The sequence below is a fragment of the Mustela lutreola genome, chromosome 3 (assembly GCF_030435805.1).
Source record: "Mustela lutreola isolate mMusLut2 chromosome 3, mMusLut2.pri, whole genome shotgun sequence".
NCBI lineage: Eukaryota > Metazoa > Chordata > Mammalia > Carnivora > Mustelidae > Mustela > Mustela lutreola.
Window position 1 is genome coordinate 54,522,534 of NC_081292.1, and position 27,821 is coordinate 54,550,354.

General features: G+C 37.2%; 1 protein-coding gene and 1 long non-coding RNA gene across 3 annotated transcripts in view; both read left to right on the forward strand.

The window, feature by feature from the left end:
• The window catches only part of MRPS28 (mitochondrial ribosomal protein S28), a 110,840-nt gene that overhangs the window by 6,280 nt on the left and 76,739 nt on the right, over nt 1-27,821 (forward strand). For both annotated transcript variants that reach the window (XM_059166157.1, XM_059166158.1), the window contains exon 2: nt 16,019-16,200. In XM_059166157.1, coding sequence (XP_059022140.1) covers nt 16,019-16,200 — 182 coding nt within the window. The remainder of the gene's footprint in view (nt 1-16,018; nt 16,201-27,821) is intronic.
• Nucleotides 1,495-3,921, forward strand: LOC131826676 (uncharacterized). Its single transcript, XR_009351700.1, has 2 exons — nt 1,495-2,163; nt 3,683-3,921. It is a non-coding gene; the product is annotated as an uncharacterized LOC131826676 (long non-coding RNA).

Consider the following 27,821-nt stretch of genomic DNA (forward strand, 5'->3'; position numbering starts at 1 on the left):
TTTATGGATATTGAGCTGTCAAAACAAAATACAGAAATTGGGAAATAGGGTTGTTATTCCTCACCACTGATACCAACTTGTGCTTTTTAAAAATTAATAATTATTTTAATTAACATATAATGTATTATTTGCCCCAGGGATAGAGATCTTTGAATTGTCAGGCTTACACACTTCAGAGCACTCACCATAGCATATACCCTCCCCAATGTCCATAACCCAACAACCCTATCCCTACCCCCCCACTCCCAGCAACCCTCCGTTTGTTTTGTGAGATTGAGTTTCTTTTGGTTTGTCTCCCTCTCAATCCCATCTTGTTTCATTTTTTCCTTCCCTATCCCCCAAACCCCCCACTCTGCCTCTCAACTTCCTCATACCAGGGAGATCTTATGATAATTGTCTTTCTCTGATTGACTTATTTCGCTAAGCATAATACCCTCTAGTTCGATCCACGTCGTTGCAAATGGCAAAATTTCATTTCTTTTAGTGGCTGCATAATATTCCATTGTATGTATGTGTATTCCATTCCATAATATTCCATTGTATGTATGTGCATATGTATATGTATGTGTATATATGTATATGTACACATACATATACATATGCACACACACACACACACACCACATCTTTATCCATTTATCTGTTGATGGACATCTAGGTTCTTTCCATAATTTGGCTATTGTGAACATTGCTGCTATAAACATTTGGGTGCATGTGCCTTTTCGGATCACTACATTTGTATCTTTAGGGTAAATATCCAGTAGTGTGATTACTGGGTCATAAGGTAGCTCTACTTTGAACTTTTTGAGGAACCTCCATGCTGTTTTCCAGAGTGGCTGCACCAGCTTGCATTCCCACCAACAGTGTAGGAGGGTTCCCCTTTCTCCGTATCCTCCCCAGCATCTGTCATTTCCTGACTTGTTAATTTTAGCCATTCTGACTGGTGTGAGGTGGTGTCTCGTGATTTTGATTTATATTTCCCTGAAGCCGAGTGATGTTGAGCACTTCTTCATGTGTGTGTTGGCTATTTGGATGTCTCTTTGCATAAATGTCTGTTCATGTCCTCTGCCCATTTCTTAATTGGATTATTTGTTCTTTGGGCGTTCATCTTGTGCTTTTTATGAAAATAACTGCATTTTCACATTTTTTTGACTTCATAATAAGCAAATGCTCTAAATTTGAACCATAAAATAGACTTATCCTAACAAAATACTACCTTTATGACATATATTTTGGGGCTCTATGTAATTTTTATCTATGCATGGTTTCTGCTCAAAAATTTTTCTGTGTGGAAATAAATAGTTCACTGTTACCCAAACAAATCATTGTTTCTTTATCTTTGCTCTTTCCCCAGGAATTAGTTTCCCTGCCTGCAAATTCTATTATAAAAATCATCTCTTCCATTAGGTGTTTATTGTCTCATTAACCAGACGAAACTCCTTTCGAATGTCCTGAAGCTTTGTTTTATATTCCCTTTATGGTACACACACAACTCTTAAGTTATATTGAAGTCATTTAAGAACTCGTTCTATCCTGTGTTTTAGATTGTAGTTCCTGGAGATCAGGGATCATTTTTTATTCACCCTTTATATACGTTAGGGGTTGGATATATATTTGTTGATTTATATTTGTTGATTTATATTAGTATTAAGCCTGTACATTTATAATATCTTGATTGGCCAACTACTGGATTTAACAATATATATGTATAGTCAACTATATAGGTTGAAATTTTACCTGTTGATTTCATTCTTATCCTTAGAGTGCTGACTTCAGTGTGTGTATGCGCACCTTGGAAGTAAGTGATTCTCAGTACGAGCCAGGCAGGTTATCCTCCAGAGGAAACTTCCCCTGCAGACAGGAATTTAATGAAGGCTGTTCATCATGAAATACTTATCCTAAGATTTCACTGAATCTACTAGCTAAAGGAATCTCAAATTTAAATGACCTGAAATGCCATTGTTTGGTATGCGGGTTTGTAGGTGCCATATTCATTCCATGCTCACTTACCCATTTCTGTTTTTCTTTGGTTTATTACCTTTATTACTGGTTTACACAGCTATCTCTTCAATTAGTTTTTTATTTGTTCGGTTTTTCAGGGTAGGGACCAGTTCCTCTCACTTTTGTAACCAACATAACACATTCTTATGTTTAGAGGACTAGGTAGGTATGTGCTAAGTATATTTTTTTAACTTAGATACTTTTCCCTCTTTTTTAAATTTAAATTTAAATTTTTAATTTTTTTATTTTTTTAAAGATTTTATTTATTTATTTGACAGAGAGAGAGAGAGAGATCACAAGTAGGCGGAGAGGCAGGCAGAGAGAGGGGGAAGCAGGCTCCCTGCTGAGCAGAGAAGCCAATTCGGTGCTTCATCCCGGGACCCTGGGATCATGACCTGAGCTGAAGGCAGAGGCTTAACCCACTGAGCCACCCAGGCACCCCCTCTTTTTTTTTTTTTTAAAGAAATACTTTAAAACCTCTGATGCTCTTGTGTCACTTAGACAATAGAGATTTGTAAATGTGTTAATAAGTCAACTGAAGCTCTGCAATAGCAGATGACCTATTTTATAGCCACAAGGTGGCAATAGTTGAGCAAATAATTGGTTTTCTGCTTTGTGACTAATACTCTTTCTTAACGGTAGAGGGTAGCATATGACTTTTCAGCACATTGGAAAATGGTTTGCAAGGCACTACACAGTAGAACATTTTATTCTTTTAAGATAGAGAATAACATTTTACTATTTTAGTTTATGTAGAATACTGGTGTTACAAGACAGTTTATAGTTTTATTTTAGCAATATATTAGGTTTCATGCAGATTTTTTAAAATGTTATTTTTCACTTTTTCATGGATATTTCTTATTGATATTTTTTATTTCAAGATGCTGGAATGTTCCAGAAGGCAGAATATATGAATCAGATATTTTATCCTTTCAGAACACTAGAAAAATCCAACATAAAGCTTATTTAAAGGATTTGTTTTAATATGAAGGGGAAAATTCTTATTTTTAGTGTAAGTTTTAAGCCTACTAAGTTCATAAAGTAGCAATATTCTACAGTTTTATTTAACTTGTTTTCTCACTATTTTATATTGACAACTTTAAAAATTATCCTAATGCTTTAAAAAGGAATTATGTAAAAGTATGTTGAAAAATATTTATGGTTTTAGCTGTGGTGCCAGCTGGTTTTTACATTATGAAATTCTAGGTGAGTTATCCCTAAGTTTGTAAGAAAAATATTTTGAGGTCTTTAGTTTCACAGTGGAGTCTTAACATTTTCAAAGCATATTTAAAGAAAATTACCAGTTAATATAAAAATGTTAAAAAAGTGAATTGAGGTAGGTATAAATCTCTAGGGAAAAGTCAACATCTGTAATATAAATAATACTATACATTTCCTAAAAGAAAAGATAAATATAATCTGAATATATCCTGTAGGTATTTTGTTTCATGGATGGTCATATGATATGATCATACCCTGTGAGAGTCTTTTATGACTTCCCAAGTCAGTATTAATGAATCTTTATTAATCAGAAATCTCCATTCTTTTAAGGTGTTTGGGTTTTATTTTTCTTTTAAAGATTATATTAAAATTTCCTCTTTTAATTATATACTAATTTAGAAAATGTTTTAAAGTGTTTTTTAAGACTTTATTTCTCCTTTTTTTTTTTCTTTTTTTAAAGTAGCTCCATACCCATTGTGGAGACTACCGTAGAGCTTGAACTCAGCAGCCTGAGATAAAGACCTGAGCTGGGATCAAGAGTCGGACATTTAACTGACAGAGCCACCCAGTGCGCCAAAGAGTTTTTTATTTTAAGTAATTTCTCACAACCCCAAGATCAAGAGTCACATGCTGTACCAACTGAGCCAGCCAGGAGTTCCTGTAGTGTAATATTTTTAATAAAATGACTATGCCCCTTAAGTTTGTTTTTATCTGTTGGCATTAAATAATAAAGGAAATAAAGGAAACTATCATAGTTGAGTGGAACGTGGTTTGTAGGGATTTGGGAATAAAACTAAACAGTTGATTCTTTTTGGGTTTTGCCTTGTTTTTTTCAAGCATTCTGTTCTTGGCCACTGGCAGATAATGAATGGTGGACTTCATTCTCAGAAGTCAGCAGTTCAGCAGCTCCTCTCTGGTCAGTTACCCAAATTGAAATGTTGGGTTCTATCAGAAAAGATATGTGTACACTAGTGCACAGTGTTTATCCCAGAGAGATGAAAACTCATGTTCATATAAAAACTTGTACATAAATGTCCATAGCAGCTTTATTTGTAATAGCCAAAAACTGGAAATAGCCCAAGTGTTCTCCAGCTGTTGAATGATAAAGCCAACTGTGGTCCATCCATACTATGGAATACTACTTAGAAGGAAAAAGGAACAAACAATTAATACACAGAACAACTTGAATGACTCTCAGGAGTGTTATGCTGAATGAAAAAAGCCGGTTTAAGACTGTTAGTGACATTCTTGAAATCCCAGAATTATTGAGATGGAGAAGAGATCAGTGGTTGCTAAGAGTTAGAGGTAGGGGTGGTGGTCAGAAGGAAGATGGGGAGTTACAGAAGGGCAACACGAGGGATCCATGCAGTGAAGGCACTGTCCTGTAACTGTGGTTAATACGTGAGTCTTCACATGGGATAAAGTTGTGAAGAACTAAATATACATACAAGTAATTGCATATAAAACTGGTAGAATCTGAATATTATTGGTGAATTGTATCAATGTCGGTTTCCTGGTTGTGGTATCTTATATGATCTTAGATGTTAACCTTGAGAGAACTGGGTAAAAGGTTGGAAGGGATCTCTATGTATTATTTTTTTTAATCACATGGGAATTTACAATGATCTCAAATAGAAATTTTTGTTGTTGTTGTTGTTGTTTTTTGTTTTTAAAGATTATTTCACTAGTCTGCCAGGCCCAGCACTGGTAAGATCAGTGAATTCCATAGTCATGAGCCCATTATCACACATCATTTCTTATAAAATGATTTCTTTGGTTAGAAGCTGCTGTGTAGAATACCAGGACAATGAATAAGGGAGTCTCTAAGTCTTGACCGAAGCTTTGTGGGTAGGAAAGGCAAATCTATATTTAGAGTAAGTGTTTATTCCAGTGATCATATATCACTGTCCTTTCGATATAGAATAGCCCACTGTAACCTGCAGCCAGGTAGCCATATGATAATTTCAGGGAATGATGCTATATTGGAAGCTTGCTATTGGTCTCTCCTGTTGGCAGATTGGTCATTTAGCAGTGGCTATAGCTAAATCAGTATGAGTCAGTGTTTCTGAATGTTTCTGAATCCATGTGTAACCTCCATCATAAAAATTCAGGGACTTGCCACCTTGGTGAAATTTTTCATTGGCTAACAGTCTGGGACATGTTGAGATACCCCCTCTACCACTGAGACAGAAGCACATCCCTGCTGCTGAGCGGCTTTTATTTTGAGTCCATTTGTGGGGACAGGAATAGCTGGGGAAGGAAATTGGCATCCATAGGACTGATTATCATCCCCTGATTATTCACATTCCTTCTGCTGAAGAAATCATTACATGTGACTGATTTATTTTCTCACTCTGCCTATTCAGGGAAAACCGTCCACATATCTCTTTCCCAGACCTTGTCTTGTCATCTATTTCTCATTCATGTCCCTTCTAAATCCCTGACCATCCAGCAAAATCATTAGTCACTTTACACAAATTACTATAGATCTGTATTTTAGACTGTCTTTCCTTCCAGGCAAAGCCATCAAGTACACTGCTCACAGTTCTGCCCACTGGGGGGCTGTTCTTTTACCACTGTCCTTCAGGACCGCTCCAACTCTGCATTATGATTCGCCTAGAGAGGTCTGGCAAAGTCTCCATTCTACATCTCTTTCTGCTACAGAAACTTGAAACACTACCACATCTGCCAGGTCATAAACCCCAAGTGATAGAGTAGCTTGCCTGGTAGTCTGGGCCTATTGCAGAGCTTTGTCTTCTTCTGAGCACCCCCCTCAAAACTGGCTGCTTTTTGTGTTACTTTGGTGAAAGGGTTGGAGAAGAATGTCCAAATAAGGTATTTGTTGCCTCCAAAATCCAAAAAGACCCAGTAAGTACTGTGCGTTGCTCTTAGTGGGAAAAATGGGCATCTTGACATGTCCCAGACCACTGGCCTCCTAGGAATTTCACCAAGGCCCAGCATTTTTGTGAGACTTACTTCCCACCCTCCGGAATACATGTGTCTAGAGTAGTTGCAGTTTTCTGCTTCCGGGTCCAATAGGTTTGTGTGACACACCAACACAATATCCAGTGGAATGAAATGGCAAAGTCCTTTTCGACCAGTTTGACACAGAGCTGGTGAATTGGTATAACCCTGAGGTGTGTAGTCTTTATTAGCAGATCTAGAAAAAGAAAGCATTTTTCAGATCAGTTAGTACATACCAGGTGCTGGGGGATATTTGATTCCCTCCAGCCTTGAAATCACATCTGGAACAACAGCTGCAGTGGGAGTTACCACTTCATTAAGTTTGTGATAATGAATTGCCATTATCTAGGACCTGTTGGTTTTCTACAGGGCCACATAGGCAAGTTAAGTGGGGATGTGGTAGAAATCACCAGCCCTGTATCTTCTAGGTCCTTGGCACTAATCCTTGCGGTGCCTCCAGGAATGTAGTATTGCCTTCAATTTACTTGTACTTTAGGTAGGAGAAGTTCTGGTATTTTCCACTTCTCCTTTCCTACCTTAATAGCCCTCACTCCACAGATTAAGGAACTAAGGTGGGCATTCTGCCAGTTGCTGAGTAAATCTATTCCCATTATGCATTCTAGAACTGAAGAGATAACCACAGTGAGTTCAGGGAATGGGCCTGAGCTCAAACTCCCATTAATCATATGACTCCTCCTCCCACCCACTCCCCCTCTCCCTCGCCCCGCCCCCACCATAAGCCTCTATTCTGAGTGGAAGCAAATTGAGTCTTTAAGAGTCTTTAAAAAAAAATTTGACAGACAGAGATTACAAGTAGGCAGAGAGAGGCAGGCAGAGAGAGAGAGGAGGAAGCAGGCTCCCTGCTGAGCAGAGAGCCCAATGCGGGGTTCTATTCCAGGACCCTGGGATCATGACCTGAGCCGAAGGCAGAGGCTTTCACCCACTGAGCCACCCAGGCGCCCTTGCAGTGCATTTTTTAGCAGATTCCTGAAAACATGTTTTGACCATCGAGTTTGTTAAACATTGGAACATGGGTAACAGAAAAGGGTGGTGCCTTGGATAGATGGAAATTGATTTCAGAAATGTCTTTTTAGAATAGTCAGGAAATACATCCATCCTATGTATTTGGCTTCCAGGAACTAAGATAATATATTCATGTAAACTTTTTTAATAGTGAACATAGCAGATATCTCCTTTTCTGTCTCAAAGTAGAGCAAAGAAGACAAACATTTGATAATTGATTTTAAATGTGATGACTGTTATTAAAGAAGTTGCATAGTACTACAACTAGAAGATATAATACTAAGTGAAATAAGTCAGAGAAAGACAGATACCGTATGATTTCACTTATGAGGAATTTGAGAAACAAAACAAATGAACAAAGAAAAAAGAGACAAAAAACCCCCAAACAAACCCAGATTCTTAAATACAGAGAACAAAGTGGTGGTTGCCAAAAGGGAAGTGGGTGGGGGTGGGGAAAACAGATTTGTGGGATTAAGAGTACGCTTACCATGATGAGCACTGAGTAATGTATAGAACTGTTGAATCATTACATGGTGTACCTGAAACTAATATGGCACTGTATGTTAATTATACTTCAATTAAAAGAAAGAAACTGTATAGGATCTTAGAACATGACATTTAATTCAGTTTTAGAAGTGTCTGATATCCCAGAATGGTTGAAAGTACAGTTCTGTGTATATATCTCCATGCCTTATCTTTTGGTCAGGCAACTTCTGTCTTATTAGAAACCTTTAAAGCATCCTTTGGTCCCAGATTGTGTCCATCTCTCCACTTGCCTCCCAGCATCTGTGAGGGTGTGGCTCAAGCTCATATCAGAGAGAGGGACAGACAGCCACTGATTATCCAGCCTCCTCCTGTAATTCCGTTTCTCCCTGTTGAACATAATTATTCTCCTGCTACTATGGTGTATCTCTATTATAGAGATTTCTAAACTTTTTTTTTCCTTATCATGCCTCTTCACTAAGAAATCGTTGAGCAGGGGCACCTGGGTGGCTCAGTGGGTTAAAGCCTCTGCCTTTGGCTCAGGTCATGATCCCAGGGTCCTGGGATCAGCCCCACATCCGGGCTCTCTGCTCAGCAGGGAGCCTGCTTCCTCCTCTCTTTCTGCCTGCCTCTCTGCCTACTTGTGATCTCTGTCTGTCAAATAAATAAATAAAATCTTAAAAAAAAAAAAAGAAAAATCGTTGAGCATATGTTCCAATATGTACTAGGAATTTGTCCTCATTTATAATGTTTATTACTTTAGAAAATCCTTTTTATATTGTAGAATATTTAAGAATTCCTATTAATAAAATTTTTAGTTATCAAATCCATTTTTTTTCTTTTACAAATGAGAAGACAAATTTAAGACCTACAAGTTCCTCAAGATTTTTTAGCTATTTATTGGCAGAGTTGGTCATAAAACTGAAGTTTCTTGAGTATTTCTGTTATTCTGCTGTATGTCTTCTTTAAGTTTTAAAATAATGTCCTATCTACTTTTTAGCTTCCAAAGCAGCTTGCATTTAAGAATCACTGTTTAGCCATATTATGTAGTTTTGAATAGCAGGTATGGTACTTGCCTGTAAAGTGTGGTAGTTGGACTAGTTGATATTTCATGTTTCTTTTAGCACTAATAGCCTCTAATCCAAGCTATACATTAAATGTCCTCATATGCATGAAAGTTATATATAGTTAATATACATTGAAACTTTAATGCAAATGACAGTACAAACAAAAGGTTGATACCCAGGATCTATAATGAACTCCTCAAACTCAACACACACAAAACAGGCAATCATATCAAAAAATGGGCAGAGGATATGAACAGAGACTTCTCCAGTGAAGACATACAAATGGCTATCAGACACATGAAAAAAATGTTCATCATCACTAGCCCTCAGGGAGATTCAAATTAAAACCACATTGAGATATCACCTTACACCAGTTAGAATGGCCAAAATTAACAAGACAGGAAACAACGTGTATTGGAGGGGATGTGGAGAAAGGGGAACCCTCTTACACTGTTGGTGGAAATGCAAGTTGGTGCAGCCTCTTTGGAGAACAGTGTGGAGATACCTCAAGAAATTAAAAATGGAACTTCCCTATGATCCTGCAATTGCACTCCTGGGAATTTACCCCAAAGATACAGATGTCATGAAAAGAAGGGCCATCTGTACCCCAATGTTTATAGCAGCAATGGCCACGGTCGCCAAACTATGGAAAGAACCAAGATGCCCTTCAATGGACGAATGGATAAGGAAAATGTGGTCCATATACACTATGGAGTATTATGCCTCCATCAGAAAGGATGAATACCCAACTTTTGTAGCAACATGGACGGTACTTGAAGAGATTATGCTGAGTGAAATAAGCAGAGAGAGTCAATTATCATATGGTTATTTGTGGAGGATAACAAATAGCATGGAGTACATGGGGAGTTAGAGAGGAAAAGGGAGTTGGGGGAAATTGGAAGGGGAGGTGAATCATGAGAGACTATGGACTCTGAAAAACAATCTGAGGGGTTTGAAGTGGCGAGGCGGGTGGGAGGTTGGGGTACCAGGTGGTGGGTATTACAGAGGGCACGGATTGCATGGAGCACTGGGTGTGGTGAAAAAATAATGAATACTGTTATGCTGAAAATAAATAAATTTAATTTAAAATAAATAAATAAATTTAAAAAAAGAATACATGGACTTCACATCCTAGATTTTTTATAATAAGTAATACAAAGAAAAATTAGTCCTATGTAGAAATTATTAGTTAGCACTTGATATGTTTATTTTGAAGAACTAATATCTCTATATAATGTCACTGTAAATGTGTAAATTTATGTTAGTATGTACATAAATATGTGTACCATTATTTCTTTTTTTAAAAGATTTATTTATTTATTTTGGCAGGGTATGATGGGGGTAGAAGGGCAGAGGGAGTAGACACTCCACTGAATGTGGAGCTGATATGGGGGCTCGGTCTCATGACGCTGAGATCATGAGCTGACTGAAATCAAGAGTCTGATACTTAACCGACTGAGGCACCCAGGTGCCCCTTTGCACCGTTATCTTTAACTACCTATCAGATAGCCAGTATTCCCTGAAATTTTATGGGTATCATGAACTCATATGTGCAAAACTAACTAACTCTGTTACTGTACTGCTCTTACACCTCATTCATGGCTGCCTTTCTGCCTTACTTTCTGTAGCCAGTTGGAGGTCAAACATCTCCTGTGCTATTTGGTAAATGTCTCTTTTTTCCTTAGGCTATATTCCTATGGCCACTGCTTCGGTGTAAGTCCTTTATCATCTCTATCCTAGCTAACTGGAGGAGACTCTTAATAGTTCACTTTTCATTTTCCCTCTCTCTCTGGTCCATCTTACATACAGCTATCAAAGTTTTCTTTTTAAAACAAGGAACAAGTACTGTTACCCCATTAATGGCACACCTCTTTTGAATCCAATGCCACTTAGCCTACAGTACAAGACTCTTTACAACGTAATGTGAGGGTAAAAGTTGTTTACAGCAAGTTTTTGGCCCCTAATGTCCGTTATCATGTTGGCATAACTCTGTATTCCCTACCATTTTACATATTTTTACATCAAGGTTCGAATAGAGCCTGGTACATGACAGGCACTCAATACTGAACACATTTAATAAAATAAATTAAAGTGATACTGTTTGCTATATTTGTAATCCCTTCACCTTCCCCCATTCCACCAGGACAGTCCTGTTCAACTTTTAGGCCTCAAAGGGAAAAAATGGTACAGTAGAATAACAGGGATACTTAGGGAATCTGAATTCTGTGACTAATTCTTAAAGGAAACAGTCACCTCTAAGGTACCTGTTTTATCTATTACAACTTATAGCTTTATAGAAATATTTTCCATAACCAGGGTTAGACTGAACTCCATGGTATACCCAGTGGGTGACTGTGTGTCTACAGCCTGTGCTGTCTGCATCAGCATAAAAGGAGTTCACAATGTTGTTGTCAATGTGGATTGAGGCTACATTTATTATTTTTAGACAACATTTGACAAGTAAATGAGGAATTCAGAAATGGTTCTTGATTATGATTTTTGAAGGAGAGCTTGTCTGATTACTTGACATAGCATCCAAATAGAATAGTAAGTGTACAATTTAAAAACAAATTCAGGTTAATCCAAGGGTCTTAGGCTTGTGGTAAAATTATTTCACTTACAGAAAATACATTGACTTCTACTGTGAAATGAAGCAAAAATAATGGAACATAAAACAGTATTTAAAATTCAAACAGTATTTGAATTTAAAATCTCTTTTAAAATATAATTATTCATACCCTGAATAGCCAAAGCAATCTTGGAAAAAAAAAAAAAAGAACAAACCTGGACACACCAGTCTCTGGTTTCAAACTATATTACAAAGCTATAGTAATCAAAACAGTATGTTATGGGCATTAAAAACAGACAGACCAATGGGACAGAATAGAGAGCTAGAAATAAACCCACACATAGATGTTTAGTTAATTTATGGCAAAAGAGACAAGAATAAACAAGGGAAAGGGATAGTCTCTTTAGGAAATGGTGATGGAAAACTGTACAGCCACATGCAAAAGACTGAAACTTGACTACTGTCTTTCAGCATACACAAAAAAGTAACTCAAAATGTATTAAAGACTGTGAACCCATAAATATCCTAGAAGAAAACATAGGTGGTAGCCTCCTTGACATAGGTCTTGGTGATAATTTTTTGAATTTGACACCAAAGGGAAAAACAGCAAAAGCAAAAATAAACAAGTGGGACTACATCAGACTGAAAAGTTTCTTATAGCAAAGAAAGGAAACCATCAGCACAATGAAAGTCATCCTACTAAATAGGAGAAAAATATTTACAAGTCCTATGTCTGATAAGAGGCTAATATTCAAAATATATAAAGAACTCGTATAACTCAATAGCATTCTAAATTCTAAATAGACATTTCTAAATTCTAAATAGACATTTCTCTAAAGAAGACATATGGTTGACCCACAAGTATATGAAAAAATGCTCATCATAGTCAATCATAAGGGAAATACAAAGCAAAACTACAGTGAGATATTGCTAGCTATTATCAAAAAAATAAGAAATAACAAGTGTCGTGAGGATGTAGAGAAAAGGGAACCCTGTACACTGTTAGTGGCATTGTAAATTGCTACAGCCACTGTGGGAAAAAAAAACGGCACAGAGGTTTCCAAAAAAACATTAAGAGTAGAACTACCATATGAGCCAGCAATTTTGTTTCTGGTGTTTATCTGAAGAAAGTAAAAACATGAACTCAAAAAGATGTATGCACCCCCATGTTCATAGCAGCCTTATTTATAATAGCCAAGATATGGAGACAGCCTAAGTTTCCTTTGATGGATAAATGAAAAAACTGTAGTATGTATATGTACAGATACATATACATATTGTATACATATATGTGTATGTATATATAATGGGTATTGTTCAGTCATGAAAAAGAAGGAAATCTTGCCATTTGCAACAACATTGATAGACCTTGAGGGCATGATGCTAAGTGGAATAAGTCAGACAGAGGCAGACAAATATGTATGATCTCACTTACATGTGGAATCTGAACAAACAAAAAATAAAAACAAAGCTCATAAGAAAAAAAGCTCGTAGATACAGAGAACAGATTAGGAGTTCCCAGAGGTGGGATGGGGGGTGGGGGAGTGTATGGGGTCAGAAGCTACAGACTTAAAAAATAGGTCAAGGGAATGCAACATGTTGACTATAGTTAATAATACTGTGTCATATATTTGAAAGTCCTAAGAGACCAGATCTTAAAAATTCTCATCACAAGAAAAAAAATTATATTGTAAGTATATATGGTGATGGATGTTAACCAGGCTTATTGTGGTGATCATTTCACGGTGTATCTAGATAACACATCATTATGTTATATACCTGAAACTTTTATAATGTCATCATATTATATGTTGATTGTGCTTCAGTATAAAAATAATTATTCATAATTTTATGAAATTTCTGTTTTAATTGGACCATGGCTTCAACTGAAAGTCTTCCAAAGGTGGTGGTGGGAGAGAAAGACGAGGAGGAGGAAAAGGAAGGAGAGAGAGGAAGGAGGGGCTGTCAACCACCGAAGTGGGGTGATGAGAAAGCAGATTATAGGAAGAAGAGGAAAAGACCGTCTTTGACTGCAAGCAGGATGAGACCCAGAAGCTGATACTCTCCTTTGTCTTTGAGCAGTGCTCTTTTCAGCTACTCTGGTCAGAGCCTTTATGGGTGACATAGTGGCTCCTAGTGGAACTTTACAGTAGCAGCTCTTGTCCCTGCTGGGTTGGTGTGACTCTTTGCGCTACCTCTAGAGGGCAACTCATAGCCTGTGCCTGCGTAGAGTTTGTTTTGCCCTTGGCTCCCTACAAAAAGAGCTATTTTTTTGAGGTGCTTAAGTATCTTTAATATACTCTGTGGAGTTCTAAAACTAGTGGTATGGCTGAAAGCGTAATATTCCTGCTACCTTTTCAGCTTTGTTTGGCATGTAGATTTGTTTTTGGTTTAGGTGAGCACTTGGGTGCACAGGATTCCTTCCCAGTGAGTTTTGACTCACTGAAATCTGTCACGATAACCTTCCTGCGTCTGAGGTACTTGGCATCAGCCAAATGTTTTGACTTTCTTTTCTTTTGACTTTCTTTTTCTTGAGGCAGAGGTCATAAGTTTTTGGTCTTTGGGTCAGAGTTTGTTTTACCAGATTGATAAAGTAAAAGGCTTTTTAAATTTTTATTTTTTAAAAATATTTTATTTATTTGTCAGAGAGAGGAGAGAGAGAGTACAAGCAGGGAGAGTGGCAGGCAGTGGGAGAGGGAGAAGCGGGCTCCTCGAGGAGCTGGGACCCTGATGTGGGGCTTAATCCCAGGACCCTTGGGTCATGACCTGAGTTGAAGGCAGGCGCCTAACTGACTGAGCCACCCAGGCATCCCTAAAAGGCTTTAAAAAAAAATAAACATGGCAAAATTGGGAATTTTATGTTCATACGTGGATTTCTGGCTTTTCTTGGAGAATCAAAAGATGTGGCAGCCCTGGACTCGATTTGCGGCTGCAGCTGGAGCTGTCGTGGCTCTGCCTTTGAGACTGGTGCATATTCTGCTGCTCACCACATCCCCACCCAGCCTTGCATCTGAGTTTGTAATCCTTGGAGTACTACATCCCTTAAAAATGAGTCATAAAATGGTTGTATAGTTTGTAAAGAAAGCATACTATCAAACTCTTAATAATTCTCCCTGAAATAATAGATGTAAAAGTTATTCCAAATATGTGATGTAGGTAGATTAAATTGTTAGTATTCTTCTGTAATTAGCTCTCACAAACAGAAACTTAATAGTTCCCTTAGTTTGAGCCAGAGAATGCACATACGACACCACACACAAATTAAAGACAAGTAGAAGGTATAAGTCTGTACTCATGGATTTCTGAAAAACCATGTGTTTGGAAAAAAATTTGTAAGTTAAAAAAAAAAAAAAGGAGTCTGCATTATAGGTTCAGTCATACCTCAAGTACATTCAATATGTAAAAAGACTCCTAGAAAATGAGCAGCACAAAACAAGAAGCTATTTTTCCTTTGAAATTTTGCGTTAGGAAAAAGAAGAAAATTATAACAAAACTGTTTAAAAATACTATATAGCAAGAACTTATGTTCATCCTGGTAATTGAAGGATCCTTAATCACTTTTATCTTAATCTGTATTTAAACAACAACAACAAAAAAACCCCTTTTTTGGGCTATTTTTTATTGAAGTATAATTAACATACAGTGTCATATTAGTTGGGGTATATGATATGAGTCAGCAGTTCTGTACATTAATGCTCATATGATAGGTGTACTCTTAATCCCCTTGATCAGTTTCACTCATTCCTTCCCTCTCCTACTTCTCCCTCTGGCAACCACCAGTTTGTTCTCTTTATTAAAGAGTCTGTTTTTTTGTTTGTCTCTTTATTTGTTCATTTGTTTATTTTGTTTCTTAAATTTCATATATGAGAGAAATCACGAAATTCCACATAAGAGTGAAATCATCTGATAATTGTCTTTCTTCTTCTGACTTATTTTATGTAGGATTGTATGCTCTAGGTTCCATCCATATTGTTGAAAATGGCAAGATCTCTTTTTTTTTTCTTTTGTAGCTGAGTAATATTCTGTTGTATATTTATACTACATTTTCTTTTTCCATTCATTTGTCACTGGATACTTGGGTTGCTTTTGTTGTAAATAATGCTACAGTAAACTTAGGGGTGCATGTATCTTTTCTAATTGTTTTTCATTTTCTAATTGGTTAAATTCCCAATAGTGGGATTAATGGATCATATGGTAATTCTCTTTTTCATTTTTTGAGGAACCTCCATACTGTTTAGTTACTCACACTAAACTTGAATTTGAAGGCGTTCCCCCCCCACCCCAGATGATCAGTATTAGGAATAAAGTTAATCACCTTCTTGGATGCCCTACTCACATGCTCAGACTCTGAGCCCCCTCTGTCCCCATGGTAGGAGGTTTTGTCTAAGGATAGTCCTTACTTTGCTCATATTCCAGATTCTACTCTGAGCCATGACATTAGCACCATTTCTCATAAGTACTTTTCTTGGTTTCCTCTTCAAAAAGGAAAAGGAGGAAGAGGAAGTTGAAGAGTATATCTAGTTTTTTCAAGGAAAATTCCATTTAAATATTTTTTTCGTATTGCCACAAAATATAAATATACAGCATGTTGACTTTTAGAAGTTTCCCCTGTAAGATTTTATTACATCTATCATATTATACCTTTATTTTGAATTACATGCATATAAATCTCTCCTCTTTTTTTTTTTAGGGCTCTCCAAAAAATGTGGAATCCTTTGCATCTATGCTGAGACATTCTCCTCTTACACAGATGGGACCTGCCAAGGATAAACTAGTCATTGGACGAATCTTCCATATTGTAGAAAATGATCTTTATATAGATTTTGGCGGCAAGTTTCATTGTGTATGTAGAAGACCAGAAGTGGATGGAGAGTAAGTAGAATCATTTCCAGGTGTTTTGAGAGTGTTGATAAAAGTCGAGATACCTCAAAAGTATTATTGAACTTTAATTGGTGATTTGCTAAAAGTCAGAAAATATGTTTTATTTCTCTTCATTATGTTAGTTAGGGAAGGTAGGTGGGATTCATGTCATGTCATTTTAGTTACATTAGGCTAAGTTCATATCTTCTCAAAGCAGCGAGAGCACTTTTAGGGAAGTTATTATCCTGGTAATAAACTATTCCCCGCCATGAAATTAAAATAGGCTTTATAGTGATCCATATTGCTCAGGCCATTTTACGTGTAATCTTTTTTGCTTCTTTCTCAGTTCCACAATCTACTGCTTCTCAGAGATGCCTCCCTTTCTACTTCTTTATGCTCCTTTCCTCTCCTGCTACCAAATTCCAATGCTTTATCATTTTCTTTTCTTATTTTGCATCTATTCTCAGAATTATAATCTTCCCTATTAGAGAACAGAATTCATTCTGTTTATAACTCACAAATAAAGATACTTGTGAGTATAAATATGCACTGGGGAAGCCATTAAGGTAGGAGATCTAGGAGTAGCATATCAAGAGTGAAAGGAGATGTGGAACTAAGATTCTGGGATTGGAAAACAATGGTAAGCAGTATAGAAATTATTTTTCCCATCAGTTTTTATTGTGAACATTTAAAAAATTTCAGTATTTTTGATACCAGGATGCATCTTAGAGTTGATATGTCATTTTAATTGGCAATGTTTTTTATTCCTTTTTTTTTTTGTTTAAGATTTTATTTATTTGTCAGAGAGAGAGAGTGCAAGAGCGAGCACAGGCAGGCAGAGTGACAGGCAGAGTCAGAGGGAGAAGCATGCTCCCTGTGGAGCCAGGAGCCCAATGTGGGACTCCATCCCAGGACGCTGGGATCATGACCTGAGTTGAAAGCAGCTGCTTAACCAACTGAGCCACCCAGGCGTCCCAGTGTTTTTTATTCTTAATAGTACATAAAGTAATGGTGACTCTAGTACTCATTGGTGTCTTAGGATGAATTACAGTGATTAAGAAGTTTGTGATGTTTAAGAATGAGTCATAGTGTAGAGATGAATAGGGAAAGAATCTGCTCTAGATCTAAGAGAGCAGTTATGAAAATGTGTATGTGTTGCTTCTCTGCTGAAAGTTCTGGGTATCTAAAGGTCCAGTTGATAACTGGGCTCAAATGATTCGGAGACATAAACTCATTCTCCCTGAATCTGAATTGGACCTGACAAACTTAATACAAATTTCCTCAGATCAGTGGCATGTGAATAAATATTTAATAATTAGTTCTCCAATAGAAAAGGCCCAGATTTGCCAATTCTGTGGTCTAAAACACTCCCGCTGTGGCCAGTCCTTTTTTTTCCTTTCTTAAAGATTTTATTTATTTATTTGAGAGAGAGAGAGAGAGAGAGAATATGAGAGGGGAGGTCAGAGGGAGAAGCAGACTGCCCTTGGAGCTGGGAGCCTAATGTGGGACTCGATCCCAGGACTCCGGGATCATGACCTGAGCTGAAGGCAGTTGCTTAACCAACTGAGCCACCCAGGTGACCCCTCACTATAGCCAATCTTAAGTTACCAGTGTAATGCCCTGAGTGCAGAGTTGGGAATACATGTACACAGTCAGCTCCCGCTGGCTCTAGCACACCACTACCTCGGATAATCACAGGCTAAACAGTAAGTGCCATGAACCAGGTCATACCTAGGAAAGAAAATGGGCTGCTTATGCTACCTCACATTGAGAGGTAATGGCTCAAGATAGCTTGTCTTAGTATCAAATAACATACATGCTTAGTCAAAAATAGTAAGAACTCAAAAAATTTCTAAGTAGAATAAGTCTGTCAATGCAGATATTAATAGTGCCTTTCTATTGTGTAATGGGTCATTGAAGGGATTAAATCAGGTAATGTATGTAAAGACTTAGATTGGTGACTGGCATTAATAAACAATGCTACTATTATTACTGTTCTTGAAATCCTGGTGATTTGGATTTCTGTGAAGTAATGATGACATTACTCAAGAATTCCTGTTGAGGGTTTTGCAGGAGGCAAGTGTGAAGATAGGTGGTCCTTAAGTTATCCTTCAAGAGAGGCGTCCTAAGCTCTTGGATATTGTCAGTAGTGGTTGTGGCAGATCACTTTTCATTAATAGAAAATATGTCATTTTCTATATTTAAAATCGAAGTACTGTTTTATTTTATACAAAGAAATCTCATCTCCCTGCAATTGATAAGCTTTCATCATGCTCCCATGGGTGATACTCAGGTGCAATGGCCATATTTATTCTTTATTTTCTTTTTTTTTCTTTTAAAGATTTTATTTATTTATTTGTCAGAGAGAGAACGCACAAGCAGGCAGAGTGGCAGGCAAAGGCAGAGAGAGAAGCAGGCTTCCTGCCAAGCAAGGAGCCTGATGTGGGACTCGATCCCAAAACCCCTGGGATCATGACCTGAGCTGAAGGCAGAAGCTTAACCGACTGAGCCATTCAGGCGTCCCGGCCATCTTTATTCTTACAAGCTGACCTAACTTGCAGCCAGAACATCAGTATTAATTTTACAAAAAATAAAATTTACAGATAATTCTGCTGAATTACGAGCATTTCACCAGCTCAGTCAGATTTATTACAACTTGCAAATATAGCATACGTGTTTCCTTATGTTTGTGGTTAGAATTTCGTTCATGATATTTCTTTCATGGGTATTTATTTCTTTGTGGATATTCTTTTATGTATACTGTTTTTTCCCATTTTGTTAAAATTCTAAAACATCAATTTTTTTTCATTAAGTTATATGTTTGAACATAATATTACAAAATGCCTTAGAAACTAGAGTTTCTGATTTGATTCTCAGACGTTATTTCGTACATCACAGAATTTTAAGTATCAGTTTTTGTGATTAGATATTTCTCTAGTAAGTACCATAATACGGTTTGAATTTATTTTATGTACAGTATAGCTTTAAGTGTTTAAATACTAGAATTTGTTGCAATATTTACTGTCTTAATTTTTCATTGAAAACTATACATATACCACCGAAGCACATGTTCTGTTACAGAAATTACTATATAGTTGAAGCCCTCATCTCCACATACATTCCTGCCAGCGAAGCAATCTGTTTAACAAAAGATTTTTGGGGGTGACATGGATGGCTCATAATAGTTTTTCAAGTGAATTGTCTAGCCTGTGGAGCGGTCTCTGTATTAGAGTCTTTTTAAAATTTTTTTACGCATTTAGCAAAGTTAAATGCTTGCATCTCTTTGTTTTTTAGTTACCTACAGTAGTTATTTTTCAACTCCTGCTTACATCTGATTGCCCAGGACCCAATCACTCTCCGCAGAAATTCCCACTTCAACTCCCACATCACTCACAAAATCAATACATTTATGGCTGAGGATCACGAAGAGTGCAGGAGTTGATTTATTTGTTCATCCACCCATTCACTCATTCAGCAAATGTTTACTGGACCTCTTCAGTTTGGCAGGCACTTTCGGAAGGGCTGGTAAACTAGTCAGACTAGCTCTCTGTTCGCATGAAATTGGGGCAACAACTTCTACTGGAGGGACGGAGAATATATAGTAAAGAAGTACACAAATAGGTTTTAAAAATTGGTAATTACATTAGTAAAAAGGGATAATGTGACAAAATATCTGGCAGGTGGAAGATAATAGTAGTTAGGAAAGGGCTTTTATTATTACTTCTACTGTTGAAATCTGAAATACCCTCAGAGTGCATTTTTGTTAATTCTTCTAATGGTAAACAAGAGTCACGGCTTAAATTCTATTCCGCTCTGGTCCTACAGACTGGTAATGTTATTTCTAATAATGTGCTAAGGGGAGTAGTGTACTTTAGTCAAGATTTGGCTTGAATGGTTTGGTTCCTTTTGTTCCCTTCCTATCTGTGTATATACATACCTTAATGGCTATGTAGGTAATAACTACAACTCCCTCTCTGCATACATTGTTTTCTAGGGAGAAACGTTCTATCTTAGCAAATCCTTTGTTGTCCAGTTTTTAATTCATCATGGAAAGGTTTCTACTCTTCCTAAAGTATTTTTTAAATTTCTTGATTTCTATATGTAGAAGTGCTTAGGTTCTTTCCAAAACCCTTCCCTAGGTCTCTTATAGTTACTTGTCACTTACGCTTTGAAAGTATTGAGGCACCTGGGTGGGTCAGTTGGTTATGTGTCTGACTCTTGATTTCGGCTCAGGTCATGATCTCAGGGCTGTGAGACTGAGCCTCACGTCAGGCTCCATGTTCTTTCTTTCTCCCTTTCTCTCTGCCTCTCCCCTTCACTCTTCCCTTCTTAAAAAAAAAAAAAAAAAAAAGGTATTACAGGAAAGTGTCAAATCAGCTTAGTTACTGTTTCATTTACTTTGCCTTTCTACCTGTATCCAAGACAAAATTTGTGGGTGGGAAATATTTTATTTAGATCTATGTGTTGTCTTTATAGTTGGTAGAAAGATGATAATAACAAATGAGAAAGTAATGAGATCGAGCTAGGTCTCTGGTCATCCCCTTTTCATATCTACAAGTTTAGATTACATGATTAGATAGAGCAGCTTTTTGGGCTGGACACATGTTTACTCTCCACCTCCATGATGTCAGGCTGCCTCTGAGCAGATTTTAGGGGGGTGACTGAGTAAGGGCATAACTTCTTGCTTTGGTACATTTACTTAAGAGCCTAAAAGTAAGATGCAGATATTTTGCATAATTTGTTCATCATTCATCAGCCTGACCTGCTTTTTTAAATTCCTTTTGAGAACCATTTTTTTCTCTTCAGTTTGACTTCTGTGTCATTGAATCTGTTTTACTTTAGGACAGTTTCAGTTAATTAAATGCAAAGAAAAATAAGTCAAATTTAATAAAATACCCAGTTTGGCAAAATGTTTTAAGTTTTTCATTATTTTTAAGATTTTTTAAAAGTTTAAAATTTTAATTCCAGTATGGTTAACATACAGGTTTATATTAGTTTTAGGTGTGTAAAAAGTGATTCAGTGATTCAGTATATTACTTAGGGTTCATCGTGATAAGTGTAAACTTTAATCCCCATCACCTATTTCACCCATCCCCCACTGACCTTCCCTCTGGTAACCATCCATTTGTTTTCTATAGTGAAGAATCTTTCTTGGTTTGTCTCATCTCTTTTTTTCCTTTTGCTCATTTGTTTCTTAAATTCTGTATGAGTCGGATCATGTGGTATTTCTCTTTCTCTGAGTGACTTATTTTCCTTAGCATTATATACTCTCTACTTCTATCAGTGTTGTTGCAAATGACAAGATTGCATTCTTTTTTGTGGCTGAATAATATTCCACTGTGTATGTATATACCACATCTTCTTTAACCATTTATCTTTCAGTGGACACTTGGGCTACTTCCATAATTTGGCTGCTGTAATACTGCAGTAAACAGGGCTGCATATATCCCTTTGGATTAGTTTTTTGTATGTGTGTGTTTTGGGAGTAAATACCCAGTAGTGCAATTACTGGATTGTAGGGTAGTTTTATTTTCAGCTTTTTGTGGAACCTCTATACTGTCTTCTCCAGTGGCTGCAATAGTTTATATTCCTACCAGCAGTGCACAAGGGTTCCTTTTTCTCCACATCCTCAACAACACTTGTTTCTTTCATTATTGCTTTTAATATAGTTCATGGTGTTTCAAACTCAGAGCAACTGATAAGAATCAGAAATTATTTTGGTTAACCGAATATTCTAATTAGCTAAGTGATAGCCTTTTAATAAGTTCTATAGCTTTTTTGTTTTGATACTTGTTTTTTATTATACCTTGCTCTATTCTCAACATGGGGCTTGAACTCACAACCCTGAGATCGAGAGTCACATGCTCTACCGCCTAAGCCAGCCAGGCATCCCTGATGATAGTTTAGAGGAACACTTTCAGCCTCTGTCCCAAGAAGCTCTCGAGTTCTGCAGAAAGGTTTCAGAGACTCTTCTGGGGTAGCCGGGAAATTAGACCCTACTTTCAGAGTGGCTCCATCTTCATTTTATACATTACAATTCTGGAACACTTTGTTTAAAGAGTCAGGGAACACCTGGGTGGCTCAGTTAAGTGTCTGACTCTTGATTTGGCTCAGGTCATGATCTCAGACCACAGATATGCTCCACTGAGAGGGAGTCTGCTAGATATTCTCTCCCCCGCCCTACTCTCTCTCTCTCAAGTGAATAAATAAATCTTAAAAAAAAAAAAAAAATGTGTATGTGGGAAATGGTATATTTCTACCACAAAAAAAAAAGTTTGAAAAATACTTCTAAAAGAAAATTCTAGAAAGACATTATATTAATAGTCACAGTCATCAGAGTATAAACTATGGTATTTAAGCATGAATAATAGTATTGTGATCCACTTAGACTGAGTTGCAAAATAGAAATAAATAAATTCAGAGATCTTGGAGGTGTGGATGGGGCCTAATTCTAACAATACCAACCTTAAAAGTTGTAACCATTATATTGTTTTTCTTTCATGTCAGATTGTGACTTGAAATCAGAAATCAGATTATGACAAATTTGAGCGAATGACTCAGGCATTAACTTCTTTGGTAGTTATCATTGCATTAACTGACTTGCTAAATTAATCAACAATTTTCTTCTCTAAAACCCACTGACTGATACCAGCATTGACTGGAAAATTAGAAATCGGTGGTCCTCTACAATATCTGGTTCTTTCACTTCTTCTGTTCAACTATATCTTTAGCTAAAGCTACTTTTGTTTGTTCCCAAATCTGTTTATTTTATTTTATTTTGTTTTTTTATTTGACAGAGATAGAAACAGTGAGAGAGGGAACACAACCAGAGTGAGTGGGAGAGGAAGAAGCAGGGAGCCCGATGCAGACCTCAATCCCAGGACCCTGGGATTGTGACCTGAGCCAAAGGCAGACGCTTAATGACTCCGCCACCTAGGCGTCCCCCAAAACCTATTTATATTGTTAAGTAATTTTTTGAATATTGCATAAATTAATAAAATATGAGTATGGAAAGGATTTTTGTTCTTAAGAAAGGCTAATTTTAATGTTTTGGAAAGATCCTCATAAAGGAGAGGTATTTTTTAAGAAACTATTATTTAATTAGTTTGGGCAAGTAAACCATAAAGATGGGGAAGGGGAATCGTAAAAGTCTGGAAGGAATTGCTTTCCAACTGTCTTTCTGTTCTTGTTTTACTTTAAAGTGGCTGATTCTCCCAGACATTTTAGTAAGGGTATTTATTGCTTATATAAAGAAATCAGTTCAGAGCTCCAGTGAGTGGACCTCTCCTCAGCGAGAAGGCCTGGACCTCTATCAGAGTATTTGCATTATTTGCTAACCTAATGTCTTCACAGTATATGTGTATGCTTTTTTAATGAGTTCTCACTTTAACTTACTTTTCCATGAGCCAATCTAAAGTCAGAGGGCTTCACTGTGACTTAAAAACATAAAGCTCTTACCTGTCTCCTGCCCTTTTTTGAGACATTTTTTCTAATGTTATTAACACAGCACACAAGTTCACAAAATTTGTCCTAGTGTGATCTAAGATTGTTCCCTTTCCATATTCCCATCTGATAAACATAATAGCTAGTTTTTTTGAAAACCTACATTGGCACTCCATATGTATTGTCTGATGGCCTTTCTGGAAAACAGTATGGAGGTTCCTCAGGAAGTTAAAAATAGAGGTACCCTATGACCCGCAATTGCACTGGGTATTTACCCCAAAGATACAAATGTAGTGATCCAAAGGGGCACCTGCACCCCAATGTTCATGGCAGCAGTGTCCACAATAGCCAAACTATGGAGGAAGCCTAGATGTCCATCAACAAGTGAATGAATAAAGATGTAGTATGTGTGATAGGTATATATGTATGTGTGTATATACACACATACATACACGCACACTCAACGGAATGTTAATCAGCCATCAAAAAGGATGAATCTTAGCATTTACATCGACATGCATGGAACTGGAGGGTTTTATGCCGAGTGAAGTAAATCAGTCAGAGAAAGAGAATCATTGTATGGTTTCACTAATATGTGGAATATAAGAAATAGCGCAGAGGATCATAGGAGAAGGGAGGGAAAACTGAATGGGAAGAAATCAGAGAGGGAGACAAACATGAGAGGCTCTTAACTATAGGAGACAAACCGAGGGTTGCTGGAAGGGAGGTGGGTGGGAATAGGGTAACCAGATGATGGACATTAGGGAGGGCACGGGTGATGTGATGAGCACTGGGTGTTATATACAACTGATAAATTACTGAACTCTACATCTGATACTAATCATGTACTTATATGTTGGCTAATTGAATTTTATTTTATTTTATTTTTTTTTAAGATTTTATTTATTTATTTGACAGAGAGAAATCACAAGTAGACTGAGAGGGAGGCAGAGAGAGAGAGAGGGAAGCAGGCTCCCTGATGAGCAGAGAGCCCGATGCGGGACTCGATCCCAGGACCCTGAGATCATGACCTGAGCCGAAGGCAGCGGCTTAACCCACTGAGCCACCCAGGCGCCCGGCTAATTGAATTTTAATTTTAAAAGAAAGTACGGGATATTTTCTCCATTTTCCAAATGAAGAAAGTGAGTCTGTGAGCATAATATGCTGCAGTGACCCAACTGGTAATTAATAAGGCAGGGATTCAAACTTGAGGCTGTGTGTATCCAGCACAGCCCTTGAATGTTCTTTTCACTTTACTGTGCTGCTCTCCAGATCCCACAACATATAGTTACTAAGTATCATAGGACCCTCTGAAAATGGTCTCACATATGAGCCAGTTTTTATACCAGGGACCCTGAAGACAGTGTGGTGGGAAGGCTCTGTGGGAGGTCTGTTGAAGAATTGTAGGTAGCCTGTTATAATATCCTTGGTTGTGGTGTGCATGATCTGATATGTTTGGGTAGAGTTACCACTGATAAAGTAATGATAGTGGGTCCAGGCTTTGTTTCAGAATACATGCATAACATAATTATGGTGAGACCTGTAGTCACAGGATCTGGTTAATGTCTGACAGTGATTGGAGCTAAGAGTCACCTGGCCTGTTATTTGGGAGTGCTTATTTCAAAAAAGTTTATTTTGCAAATTGTAGAAAGTTGACTCTTTACATGTTAATACTCAATTTTTACTTCTTTAAGTGAATTTTTAAAAATTAAAAAAAAATTTTTTTAAATGTTTTATTTATTTATTTGACAGAGGGAGAGAGAGATCACAAGCAGGCAGAAAGGCAGGCAGAGAGAGGTGGGGGAAGCAGGCTTCCTGCTGAGCAGAGAGCCCCATGCAGGACTCAATCCCAGGACCCTGAGACCATGACCTGAGCCAGAGGTAGAGGCTTAACCCACTGAGCCAGTCAGGCACCCCTCAATTTTTAATTCTTTGATTCTTTTTATCAAATGTGTCATCTACTTTCCTTGAACCTTGTCAGACCTAAAGTAGTTTAACCTGCCTTTTGGTCTTTGCTTTTGATGAACCAAGGTCATAAATATAAACATTAATATCTGTGTTGTATTATAATTCAAATATATAGAACTATTGCTCTTTAACTACACAACACTCCCAATTTTGTAGTTTTTGTGTTTTGCCTTTAGATGTCATTATTCTTTCTCTGCTGTTTTACCTGTGTCTCCATTTTTAGCTTTTTTGAACTTTTTAATTTTCTTCTTCTAATATTCTGATGCCCATGAAATTGATCACCAGATTTATTGTGCTTAAAATAAGAGCAGCTGGTATTTGAGGATGACCTCTCAGCTTCTTCTGTAAGTAAAGTGTATGTGCTTTAGCAGATGGACTCTAACATGTGTTTTGACAGCTTCTAAACTCCTCTGCTTAGTTCTCATTGGGTTCTGTGGAGACTTGATGTCACCAGATTAGTAACTTCCTGATAAGTGAAGTGTAACTAGGATGGGGTCTTGCCTGTGTTGACTGCGTGTCCACTGATGCCTTTGATAGGGATTGTCACATCTCAGGACAGTGTTTGTTGAACTAGTCAATGTGCTGAGTGTCTTGAACATGAGTATTTATTGTGGTGGAGACTTTAGCACCTCCAGTAGGAATATTAGTGAAAATAAGATGGGATTACTGGACCTCAAATACTATTTGAGTTGATATCAATTCTTAGATACATTTGTAAGTAAATGGGTAAATTCCCTAAGAGCATTATTAAACCCAGAGTATTGTCTTCTATAGCATTGCTTAGTTTGATTGGCTTGAAATGTACCTGTAGTGCAGTTTGTCATTCTCAAGAATTAAGCTTTTGATTTTATTATTTTTATTGTTTTATAAATTGAGTTTTTATTTTGATTCCAGTATATTTAACATACAATGATATGTTAGTTTCAGGTGTACAGTGTAGTGATTCAGCAATTCCATACATCACCCAGAGCTTATCACAAGTGCCCTCCTTAATCCCCATCACCTGTTTCACCCAGCCCTCCACCTGCCTCCCCTCTGGTGACCATCAGTTTATTCTCTATAGTTAAGAGTCTGTTTCTTGGCTTCTTTCTCTCCCCCACCCCCTCTTTTTTTCCTTTGTTCATTTGTTTCTTAAATTCCACATATGAGCGAAATCATATGGTGTTTATCTTTCTCTGACTGACTTATTTTGCTTATCATAATACCCTTTTGCTCCATCCATGTTGTTGCAAAAGGCAAGATTGCATTCTTTTATATGGCTGAATAATATTCCATATATATCACTCTTCTTTATCCATTTTATTTTTAAATAAACTAGGTCATGTGCAATTTTTCACTGAGTCAGCAAGCATTTAACTAGCAGCTGTCATGTGTCACCTCTGTGTTTAATGCTGTTGATGTTCAAATTAAAGACTCCCTGCTTTCAGGGGGTCTGATTCAGTTGGGGATAGAGAGGTAAATCAATATACATTACACTGTGTAAGTTCTATTTACTGTATCCTACAGGATTGGAAAAGAGGGGATCAGTGATTCTGTTAGGTTGTCAGAAAAGGTTTCCCAGATGAACTAGCAATTGAATTGAGTTGTAAAGGATGAAGAGTAGGAGATACAAAGTGTAACAAGTGCCTGCACTTGGAAAAGTTTTAAGTGAGAGAGAGCCTGCCTTTCTGGGAACCCAAGTGGCTTACTTGGCTTAAGTTGAGAAGAGATGAGAGAGTGGGGAGATGGGCAGGAGACAGATCTTCAAGGGATTTATATATCATTTTTAAAAACTGGGGTTTTGTTCTGAAAGTGATAAAGAGCCATTAAAACACAGACTGGGTTTGTGTTTCAATGAGATCATTCTGGCAGTGCTGTGGAGCCTATATTGGAAGAATGAAATGAGTTGGGCCAATAAAGAAGCTTCCGGAAAGAAGTGATGAGAACATTAATTAAGTCTGAGGGTCAGGAGAGGAGACTTGCATTAGCAATTTAGGAGGTAGAAGAACCAGGTCTTGGTGATTCAGTATGGATAGTGAGGTTGACATTTTGGTGTTTGATTTAAGACATGAATGACTAGATAGATAGTAAGTCTGGATGTATTGGGGAGGTAGAGAAGGGGAATGGATTATATTGATATTTTTGTATGCTTTGAAAAATAAAAATTTAAATGCCCAGATTTAGGTCAGGTTTGATTCTCTCATTCCCACTCATTGTCATACAACTACTGATTAGTGTCAGTT